Source organism: Brachionichthys hirsutus, chromosome 11, assembly GCF_040956055.1.
Source record: "Brachionichthys hirsutus isolate HB-005 chromosome 11, CSIRO-AGI_Bhir_v1, whole genome shotgun sequence".
Classification (NCBI taxonomy): Eukaryota; Metazoa; Chordata; class Actinopteri; order Lophiiformes; family Brachionichthyidae; genus Brachionichthys; species Brachionichthys hirsutus.
Window position 1 is genome coordinate 13,159,690 of NC_090907.1, and position 11,941 is coordinate 13,171,630.

An 11,941-nucleotide genomic window follows, 5' to 3' on the forward strand; every position below is an offset into this window, starting at 1 on the left:
GCGCCACCGTCGCCCACGAGTAGCACTCATTGGGAGCATTCGTCTTTCCATTAGCTGCTTCGAAGTTATTCCAGAATGTTGTTTGTGCTTGTAGCCTTTCTTGATCACAGAGAACATGTGGCCTCGCGGTTGTGTCCTGGACTGCCAGAGGGGGCGCCACAGAGCGGTGTGTGGCAGTAACGGAAGGCTTTATAAATCGCTGTGCGCTTTCCAGAGGGCGCAATGCATCAACACACAACTCCGCCTCGTTCCACGTGCACACTGTTCAGGTACGCACCTCCGCAGCGCATCGTCACCACACTGCGAATGATTCCCGTGTTCTTCAGACGTTAACTGACTCATCGGTGGCCGCGGGAGCTCATCTGTCCTCTTTTTGTTGTAGATCCTAGTCTGTCCAAATGTCAGCTGGCCCAGTCGAAGGCACTGGAGGCCGGCGCCCGTAACGCCGGTACTCACGTTGGCTCGGCTGCAGCCACCTTTGTCCCAGAGTGTCATCCAGATGGTCACTTCCTTCCAGTGCAGTGTCACAACCAGACCGGATACTGCTGGTGCTCCACGCCTGATGGCAAGCCTGTCAGCGGCACCTCAGTCCTTCATTTGATCCCCAACTGCACCGGTCAGAAGTGAATTCATCACACCTTTGCTGCATGTGTTGTTCTTCTTCTCTGGGGGAAATGCTGCGCATTCTCTTCACGGAACTGTTTCACGTTTTAACCTTGAACAGATCACGTCTCCGAGTTTGTTCAGATCACTGATGTCGACTCAGTCCGAGGTGAGGAATAAACAAGTCAAACACTTTAATGTTGGTTCTGTGTGTGTGTGTGTGTGTGTGGGGGGGGGGGGGTCTGAACTGTCCTTACATGACACTGATTGCTTCTCTGCCAGTACTTGCAGGAATTTCCCAGCGTCCAGAGAACACTCCAGATTCCAAGACTCCAAAAATAAATCTTTCTTTTTAGTCTCCTCCTCTTCGATCTGATTCTTTACACCCTATCCTCGTCTGTCAGGACCCCCCCCCCCCCTTCCCCCGTTAATTATTGTTTTATTCTTTTATGTTCCAGATAAAAATGATGACCCAGGGCCTACACTGGACACAATAAGAAAAACTGCAGGTGACAAAGCATCTCCAGTATTGACACCTCCTTGTACATGTAATAAGCATTCAGCGCTACATTTATCGTTTGCATATTCATTCATTCATTTGATAGGGACAGTGCACATTAATCAGACAAATCTAATAGATGTAAATTTGCCGGATTTTAGCAGAAATGCTAATTTACATCCCCAGTCCCTAGGCAGGTAACTCCTCCCCCTCAAAAACAGCAAGCAGCAGTCGTTATCTGTCGGCACCACTGGATCAAGAACGACTGGCATGTCAGGAACTGCTGACAACACCAGGAATGTCATTTCAGACCATCACACACACATAGATAGTAGCCATCTATAACTTGTATTTGAGTCAATAAATCAATTATTAAAAGATAGGCTGCTCACGTTCACCAATCAGAGACCGTAAATGTCTTCACAAATGTCTCTTCTCCAGTGGCGGGAGTATCTGGTCATTGGACACAGACGGTCTTTGATGTTGACGTTCAGATTTTCTCTGTGCGACTCTTCCTGAAGCGTTCTAGAGCGACTACGAAGTCATTTGACAGTAAGATTCTATTTTCTAGCGCTGACAGCTCCTCCTTTCTGGGTCACCATCCTGATGAACTCTGACTCCAGAGCAAACCGCTCGGTCAGACGACCCCCGGGTAAGAATCAGTGTCTGACGTGTATGTGCAAATGCACGTGTGTGTGTGTGTGTATTTGAAAAACTATGTTGTTTTGTGTTGCAAAGTTGAACTTACCGTAATTATTCAGATACATACATTCACAGATAAAGTACACAGAGTTTACATTTACATAATGTACCATCCATTAGATTGAAGAACCTTTTAAATATTTGACTCCCCCTTCATTTATATCAATGTGAAGAACAATCAATTAGGAAAATGTCTTTTTACAATGTTGTAATGTCTCTAATAATAATAGTAACCAGGCCACAAAGGTTCTGTTGAAGGTTTAAGCTCTTAAGCTCTGCTATCTTTGTTTGTTTGTGTTTGCAGACGATCCTCAGACGTGTGAACGTGAGCGAACGTCGCTTCTCTCTCAGACGCGTTCGTCCTGGCAGGACGAGCGTTTCGTCCCAGAATGCACCGCGGACGGCCGCTACAGCCCGGTGCAGTGTCACACTGCTACACGCTACTGCTGGTGTGTCAGGGTGGACAGTGGTAGGCCTCTCCCAGGCACCTCTGCAAGGTGATCAGTTCATTGATTACTTAGATCTATAGGCCTCGTCAGACTTTCTTTTTCTCTATCCAGCCATCTTGGTCGTTTGCTCTCATTTTCTTTTTCCTCTTAATTTCTTTCTCTTTTCGCTTCCCAATTTCAAGTTCAAGTTTATTACATACCGTATTAGCAGATAAGAACCACAGCAATGAAATACTGCCTTGGCATTCTCAGCACCGTTCAATAAATAGGAAAAACTATAAATAACATAAAAAACAACCATCCAGGCACAGTAAATATAGTAACTAAGCTCGGCCCTCCTTCCAGCTGAGCGAGCTTCAGTAGCCTGATTACCTGGGGGTAAAAACTGTCCCTGAAATGTGATGTGTGCGTTGGGAGTCGGGACCCTCTGAAAACGCCTTCTTGATGGAAGATGGGAGAAGAGATTGCGTGCGGGATGCTAGAATCCTGCCTTCCAACTTCTTCCTTTGCTTTTCTCTTCCCTCACTACTTTATAGAGGCAAAGTTATAATTACACACAGAAACAATTCATCTTAATCATCACACCTTACACCAATTACTGTCTGTGCTCCCTAGGGGAGAATTCCTTGAAAGGAAACTCTCTCTCTCTCTCTCTCTCTCTATATATATATATATATATATAGAGGATTCACATTTAAAAAGGAGACCCACACCCGCCTTTACGAATGTACAATGACAACTGCTATTAAAAATATTTTCTTATTTACTGGGCTACGTCTTTGACCGGCGACAGTATTGTTTATGACTGTTGTTATAACATATCATTAATAAACAGCTATATCTGCTTACAGTGCCATTATTCATGCTAATACAAAACATCAGAAGGTTTAAAACAGTATATTTCATCTGGTTTTCAGTTTAAATGCTGCTCAGAAAACAAAGAACGCAGTTTAAATAACCGTTACATACACCTGAACAGTTAGCATTCGACTGATTCTTCAGTGTAATGTTGATTATTGCAGGAATCAGATCCCAGACTGCACTGGAGCAGAGAAGGCGTTGACGGATAGGAGGCACCAGGAAAAACCGCTGCCAGGTACTCGTTTCCAGCATTTTATTTTAACCATTGTTTTTTTTTTCCATTTTTTGTTTTGTTTTGATCGTCGTTGCAATCTAAGCAACAGCAGAATAAAGGAACATCCAGAGTTAGTCTTCCCTCGTCTGCTTCAGGATGTCCTGGAGCTCGTAAGAAGAAGTTCCTTCAGAGTCTGATGAGAGCTCTGCAGCTGGAAGCAGAGCATGCTGGGAGTCGGAGTGCAAACCAGTGAGTCTGCGTCTGCGCTTTTACACGAATAATATTTTTGGCTGCCACTCTGACCAGAACGCGCTGGCTGAAGACATATTGTATTAAATCAAGCACAAATAAATAGCTGTCTCACAACGTGACAAAGCTTTCTCATTGTAAAAGACGATCTCTACATTTTCCATTGGAGTTAATTACCTGCTCCATGTCGAACTTCCAGGGATGCGTTGAATTTGCCTGTGGAGCTGCTCAGAATACCAAATGAGAACCAATCATGCTTCATTGATCATCGTTCTCCCACGACTCTGCTTCTCTCTTCCATAAACACACACACACTTTCATATTCATGACTTCCACTGTTTTCACATTCTGTTTTTAGTTTACCAGCTATGACTTCATTGACTGTCTCACCTCTCGTCCAGCTCCTAAAATTACATTTTTTTAGTATGACTGATGATTCGTTCTGCGAGATGACAGTCCTCCAATCACATGCAGACGGCAGGTTTCTTCCTGACACTTTTTTTTAGCTGTTTAATAAATTCTGGGTTTGCTTTTGTTTTGGTATTCCATATGAATGACTTCTGGGCTGTATAATTGATAAGGAACCCATGAGGTGTCTAGCAATTTAGTTTTTCAGCAGGCTGCCTTGCCCTTATTGTTATATTCATCGAGCCTGCAGGAGCAGAAGTGTTATATTTGGAGAAGGTGCAGGCGGTAAGGAGCTTCCTCACCTTCACTGCTGACTAGAAAGCTTTGTTCCCAAGCTGAGCACTGAATGCATTTAAAATAATTATGGTTGTGGATGAAAATAGTCAAAAATGTTGCTGCATCCAACACTGAAATACGCTGCGTAACTGCATGGATTCATTTCCTATAAAATACCGTTTCAGAGGCATTCAAAGGGTTCAGAAGTGATTCTGTGAGTGCTGCTTTAGAAGGAGAAACTGACTTTACTCACATTTTCTGTACGTTGAGAGTGAATCTTAAAAACTACTGGACTCACTCCAATGATTCTGATGAGCACGGACAGTGCCGTTGATATTTAGAACTGAAAAATGAGTTTGTACTTATTGCACTGCGTCTTTGGTTGATGCTTGGATGCACCTGATTCAAAGCCATCGACAGCTTTGTGGAGATTCTAATGCAGACGAGGTTTGAGATGAACTCATTTCTACTTGTGTTCTCTCTCCGCCAGGTCTTCCCTCACGCCACCTGCCAGCTCACCCTCTCCGTCTTTCAACACCTCAAGCCCTGCTTCATTATTGTCCTCCTCCCCACCTCCGAAAGTTGCATCCTCTGTTGTCGTGGCCGTCGAGTCCGCCGGGCCGGAGGTGGTGCTGCAGTGGCACTTTGGCCGGCTGGACTTGGACTCCAGCGGAATGCTAAGCGAGCGCGAGGCTCGACCTCTCCGCCAGTTCCTGCGACGGAGGCTGAAGCCACGACGGTGCGCCAAGAAGTTCGCTCAATACTGTGACGGGAATGGAGACAGAGGCCTGACGCTGCCGGAGCTCAGGCTGTGCCTGGACCTCTGATGCGGGTCTCAGGTGTGTGTTTTCATTAAACCTTTATTTAACCAAAATCAAACACGCACAGCTCAAATGAAGACGCTTCATGGACTTGAAACACGGAATGTGTGTGTAGCATTTAAAGGACTGTGGTGAAACCTAACACATTATTTGGTAAGTACGTCACACTCCCAGTGTTTTTCTCTCGGCATTTTACATTTGGACTAATTTCAAAGTCATTTATTTCCCCTGACACACATTTCCAAGTTATGATATATGCTATATTAGTTTATGGTGAAAACAATGTGTAAAAACTTGTCCATGCTAATCCAATCATTATTGAATGAAAGAATAAACTAGACAAGCCTCGATACAGCCTTTAATACAGGCATTCATCTGATGCAGTCTCTTGTAGCATCGGGACACCCAGAGACAGCCGGTGGGTGTTGGTCCCTCAGCCCAGCGTTTATAGGGGACTCATTGACGTGTTCACCGAGGACTGAGCACTCAAATCCGTGTCCAAGTTCACTTCTGAGCCGGAGTGGAACATTCCTCCGTGATGATGAATTCAAAGTTGACAGAGTCCACCTTCAACCAGCTTTCCATGTTAAAAACTGTTGATTCCAGATGTGTAGTCGAGCAGAAAGCGTGACCCTACTGGGTAGCGCAGAGTCTGAGGATATGTGCCGTGTGTGTGTGTGTGTGAGACAGCCGTGCACCAAATGAGGCCATTAAGCATGCGTCTTATGTACACACTCGCAGTATTAGTGAAGCCCACACTGGCTGAGAGGAGCGTGTCTTTTCCTCCCGGTTGTTGATCCCAGGAGAGCCAAGCTTTTCAGGCCGGCTGCCAGACACGCTGCCCCCACCAATGTCTGGGTGTTTATGTACCTTTAGGGAACCCAAACAGGTGTGTGCAGCAGGAAAATGGCCCGCTTGTCAGCGAGCTATCAGTCACAGCTCGGCCGTGACAGCGGCTCGCTAATCAGGCAGCCGCAGACAGTTGTGACAGCTCGAGGAGAGTGTGTGTTTGTGTGTGTGCAGCAACCTACGAGTGTGTGTGTGTGGGTCACCGGTTCACACGACTCACCTGCCTTGCACAATGAGTCTTTTTTCAATTTATGGCATTTCTGACTTCTACTAAATATCTAGCATAAAGAGGCTGTTCAGATCCCTAAGAGCCGCACACAACAGTGTTTTATGTTCATGTTAAAAAGGATCAAATGTAAATGATTTTGACTTTGACTTCTGGGATCAAAAAAGGAACTTTTATGGAACTGCTGTTGATCAGGATTGTCACATTTGTTCTACTTGTCATTGATTGTCTGTGGTTGTAAAGTTCAAACCTGAGTTTAAGCTGTGATGCCAGAAATATTGAACATTCTCAAGTAAATTATGAACAATTTGAGGCATCAAAGTTTCACCGGTTCATTTTTGTTGGCCTGTGCCACCTGTTATGAGTTCATCATGTCTTTATTTGGCGTATCATTGGGAGGAGAGCGGCGTATGAGATGTCTGGCATCAGCTGGTCACTTAATAATCATTATTTATTTTCATTCTTTGTTCACCACAGAGAGCAAAAAAACAGAAACGACTTGCCTATGACTTCACTGTCATCATTTGAGGTTCTATTTATTTATTCCTAAAACCATGAAAATGTATTTTACTCACGTTGATTTTGATCGACACTGATTGAACAAAACAAATACTCACCCTTTGTCCGAGGTGAGTATTTGTTTTGTCCTGGTTGTTTTACCACCATTTGCAGCCTCCACAAGCTGCAGGGCAGCAACAGAAGAGACACAAATAGCACCTGCGGCTGAAAGGAAGCTTCGGTACTTTTGCAGACATGCACACTCGGCCATCTAATCTCATTTGTTTCACCATTCTGATTCATCGCCCCCCCCCCCCCCCCCCCCTCTTTAATATGGCATCCCTTCTTCTAATTATTTTCTCCTTGTTCATTCTCCGTCTCCAGGTTGCATGCATCCTCACATCGTTCTTTGTTATCGTTGGTCTTTCCCTCGTCTAAATGTCTTCCCTCCATGCATCCTCGGTTTTATACCCCTTTTACATATTTTATATGCGTATTGATGATATAAAAATGTAACATATTTTGACCATGTTTAATGTTTTATTTTATAAACCTATGTTTTAGACGATGTATATGCCAACAGTATTTTCTATGACCCAAAGTTGTTTGTTGATTGTTACTTTCCCATGAAAAGTCAAAAACATGAAGGTAATTTCCAATTTTTGATTCCCGGAATTTCATAAACATGATTTTAATAATAAATTCCTTTTCATTCATCTCAGCAGAGATTCTGTGAAAATTATTTGCAGTTTTGATTTTAAGTGTTGACGAATGATTGCCAGATCATTTGTTCAGTCTCATAGAAAGGTTGATGGTTGCCCCAGCAACAGCTGCTGTACACAGATAAACAGATAAACAGAAATGACAAGGCGCAGCCGCTCTCAGAACAGTTAGCTGATCATTGTTTCCCAGAGATCTTTATCCGCTGCCCAGAGTCATCACTGTGGCTGCGTAGGATTGGAGGATTAGAGAAGTCAACATGGCTGCTGCCTGCCATTTCCTGCAGGGTGAGAAAAAAAATCCATGTACTTAAAGGAGACATATTCTGCCCTTTTTCCACAAGTTAACGCAGTTCTCAGGTACTTGTATGAAATATCTGTGCCAGTCTTTGGTCCAAACAGCAAACAGATGCTGCAGGACAGCGTCCCTCATTTCTGTCTCAAACAGATGCTGCAGGACAGCGTCCCTCATTTCTGTATCAAACAGATGCTGCAGGACAGCGTCCCTCATTTCTGTCTCAAACAGATGCTGCAGGACAGCGTCCCTCATTTCTGTCTCAAACAGACGCTGCAGGACAGCGTCCCTCATTTCTGTCTCAAACAGATGCTGCAGGACAGCGTCCCTCATTTCTGTCTCAAACAGATGCTGCAGGACAGCGTCCCTCGTTTCTGTCTCAAGCTGCTCTGTCAGAAATGCTCTAAACCCGGAAGCAAAAGTACGTTCATAGCGAGCAGGCGCGCAGCAGCGCTACCATGGTAACACACACAAAAACATTTTTGTCAATTTTCACCGGAACATTACCACAAAAATCAACTTTATCCACTCTGCACTTCTTCTTCGACTCATGCAGGAGACAGAGGGAGAGCTAGACGTGCGGCCCGAAGTCAGGGGGAGAGTGTCTCTACAAGCACACACACACACACACACACCTATACACACACACACACACACACACACGGTGCGATAACGGCAATAAGGACAGAATAAAAATGCTTTGAAACATCCGTCCATCTTCAAGCCGCTAGCAGCCTGAGAGTAGCGGAGAAACGCTCTGAGGGAGTGTCTTTGTGTCCGGAGTCTCCCACTGTCATCCCACGGAGGAAGCTCATTTCAGCAGCTTTCACACGCGACCTTGTTCTTTGGGTCACTCCCCAAAGGTCGTGACCTCAGGTGAGGGTAGGAACGGAGATCAACCGGTAAATGGAGAGCTTCACATTTTGGGTCAGCTTCCTTTTCACCTTGACGGTGAAGAGAGCGCACGCATGTGCACGTTTCCCCCTCCTGACGTCAGAAGGGGAGGGGTTTCTGCCAGACGCGTTTTAGGAGGTGATTACAGACTACGAAAGATTGACTGGATGGTTTATTTATTGTTTTGGGTTGATCAGGACCCACCAGAATAGTGTAGAAACACGGGAAAGTGAGTGTTTCATCGTTATTTTATTATTTGACTCCCGAATCGATTGAGCACTGCATTTAACAGCATGGCGTTGACATACAATGGAAAAGAACTGGTTCAGAAGAGCGATGACTCGTTTTCTCAGTCCCCATTTAAGTTTACACTGAAATAGCAAAAAAAAAAAAAAGACGGAATTGTTCTCCACAGGCTTGGAAAGCTCGGTCCGGTTTCCTTTTTCCATCTTCTTCTTCTGCAGTCGCTTTATCCGTCTTGCGGGTCGTGGGAGTTGCTGAATTCTGTCCCAGGACGAGAGGCGGGGGGTACACCCCTGATGCGTCACCAGTTCATCACAGGGCCAGACATAGACAGACAATCACTCATGCACACACACACACACACACACACACACACACACCCGTGGACAAGTTTTTGGAGCTGGGAGGAAGCTGGACAGAACATACAAACTCAGCCCAGATTAGAATCAAACCAGAAGCCTTCTTGCTTTGAGGCAACAGCGATACCCACTGCGCCACCATGCTGCCTCGTCTGTAATCAAAGATGATCAATTCACAGTCATAACAAAGCATCAATGTCTTTTTCTGTTGATTTAATATTTACATTTTATGACCCAGGTTTAAGATTTCAAAACTAATTTTTAAGACCAAGGATAAGATTGTGTCAGATTCTGTTCATTTGTTCCGGCGGGATTCGCGGCTGAATGGTCAAATCTGGGAGGTCTGATCACACTAAGCTTCTTTATCCGCTGCGTCTCATTCCATCTGCCGCTGAGTCCAGACACAACTCGCTGTGTTTCGACCATCCGCACAATAAAACAGCTTCTTCCCTGGACTCGTCAAACACTCACAACCTGAGAGCTGTTGTTAATCAGTCAATCCTACAATCGTCCGACCCCGCCCTGTCCTTTCAGCGGCCTCACAGGCGGCGTACCTGATACCAGCAGATGGCGCTCTGGCTCCAGGGAAGCAGCACCAGCAGCCGGCCAGGGCAGCCTTTCCACAAACACGTCGCTCCCCAGACACGCCCTAATCATACTGACCAGAACAGAACAGCCAGACACTGCCTGCTCGTAGAGTTCACCAGAATGAAAGCCTAAGATGCAGCAGATTGTTTAGCCGTGCTAATACGAATGATAGATGAGCAGCTTTTGAATGATTACCGGAGCTGCGTGATGCTGTGTGAGTCTGCTTGTGTATTTGTCCAAGGGTGAAGGCAACTCTCCAAATGCAGCCAAGTCAGACAAGAACATTAATCTGTCAAGGCCCTTCGATCAGGGACACACACACGCACACACACACACACGCACACACACACACACACACACACACACACAAAAGCACACGGTGCTTCCCCAGGACATTGTAGGGATTAATCCATAATTCATCCAGTACAATCCATACCTGCCATTTCCCCCTCACTTTATCTTCAGTTCACTGGCCTCCTTCAAAATGGCCCTAAAGGTGCACCTTTCAGGCTGGCAGAGACGGAGATAGTCATCACGACTGTCTCCGGATCAACCCCCCCCCCCCCCCTTTTTCTGTCCACCTACGTTGTACGTATTAAGTGTCTTTGTAATTTATTGTTATTTTGCATCAATTGAGTAATTTAATATTAGTTTTATTTGTATTGTTAAATGTTGATTTATGTACGAAGGACTTTCAACGGAAAAACGAGACCGCAAGGGCTTTTTGGAAATGCTCCTCTTAGATACATGCTACTGTGTGACTGTACTTGTACTGTAATACATGCTACTGTGTGACTGTACTTGTACTGTAATACATGCTACTGTGTGACTGTACTTGTACTGTAATACATGCTACTGTGTGACTGTACTTGTACTGTAATACATGCTACTGTGTGACTGTACTTGTACTGTAATACATGCTACTGTGTGACTGTACTTGTACTGTAATACATGCTACTGTGTGACTGTACTTGGACTGTAATACATGCTACTGTTTGACTCTACTTGTACTCTAACATTCTATCTAATAATTCATCATCATCATCATCATCATCACAGAGAGCCCTGTTTTCAAGATACTACTCCTGCACTTCCTTCTTGTCCCCTGAGGGGTCGCCACAGAAAATGAACCTTCTCCACTTCACCCTGTCCTTTGCATCGTCCTCCCCAACACCAGCCACTCTCATGTCCTCCCTCACTACGTCCATGTCTCTTCTCCTGGGTCGTCCTCTAGTCCTGTTCCCTGGCAGCTCCATCCTCAGCATCCTTCTACCGATATAGTCCCTGTCTCTCCTCTGGACATGTCCAAACCATCAAAGTCTGGTCTCTCTGACCTTGTCTCCAAAACGTCTAACCTTCACTGTCCCTCTTGTTGTCTCATTTCTAATCCTGTCCAACCTGGTCCCTCCCAAGGAGAACCTCAGCATCTTCATCTCCTCCACTTCTAGCTCCGCCTCCTGTCTTTTCCTCAGAGACACTGTCTCTAAGCCGTCCATCATGGCTGTCCTCACCACTGTCTCTAAGCCGTCCATCATGGTTGTCCTCACCACTGTCTCTGAGCCGTCCATCATGGCTGTCCTCACCACTGTCTCTGAGCCGTCCATCATGGTTGTCCTCACCACTGTCTCTGAGCCGTCCATCATGGCTGTCCTCACCACTGTCTCTGAGCCGTCCATCATGGCTGTCCTCACCACTGTCTCTAAGCCGTCCATCATGGCTGTCCTCACCACTGTCTCTAAGCCGTCCATCATGTCTGTCCTCACCACTGTCTCTAAGCCGTCCATCATGTCTGTCCTCACCACTGTCTCTAAGCCATCCATCATGTCTGTCCTCACCACTGTCTCTAAGCCGTCCATCATGGCTGTCCTCACCACTGTCTCTGAGCCGTCCATCATGGCTGTCCTCACCACTGTCTCTGAGCCGTCCATCATGGCTGTCCTCACCACTGTCTCTAAGCCGTCCATCATGGCTGTCCTCACCACTGTCTCTAAGCCGTCCATCATGTCTGTCCTCACCACTGTCTCTCAGCCGTCCATCATGGCTGTCCTCACCACTGTCTCTAAGCCGTCCATCATGGCTGTCCTCACCACTGTCTCTAAGCCGTCCATCATGGCTGTCCTCACCACTGTCTCTGAGCCGTCCATCATGGCTGTCCTCACCACTGTCTCTAAGCCGTCCATCATGGCTG

The 11,941-nt window shown here is 45.8% G+C and overlaps 2 protein-coding genes across 2 annotated transcripts in view; one reads left to right on the top strand and one right to left on the bottom strand.

Moving 5' to 3' along the window:
• Positions 1-30, bottom strand: part of LOC137901794 (WD repeat-containing protein 20-like) — a 1,806-nt gene extending 1,776 nt beyond the window's left edge. The window contains exon 1 of the mRNA XM_068745835.1: positions 18-30. Coding sequence (XP_068601936.1) covers positions 18-30 — 13 coding nt within the window. The remainder of the gene's footprint in view (positions 1-17) is intronic.
• A 70-nt stretch (positions 31-100) lies between these two features.
• Positions 101-5,088, top strand: LOC137901853 (SPARC-related modular calcium-binding protein 1-like; the record flags this gene model as incomplete). Its single annotated transcript, XM_068745898.1, has 9 exons — positions 101-269; positions 383-616; positions 725-772; positions 1,062-1,112; positions 1,674-1,754; positions 2,109-2,301; positions 3,276-3,349; positions 3,484-3,577; positions 4,752-5,088. Coding segments are annotated over 9 exons (1,281 nt in total), but the record flags the coding sequence as incomplete, so codon positions are not given.
• Between the last annotated feature and the right edge of the window lie 6,853 nt (positions 5,089-11,941).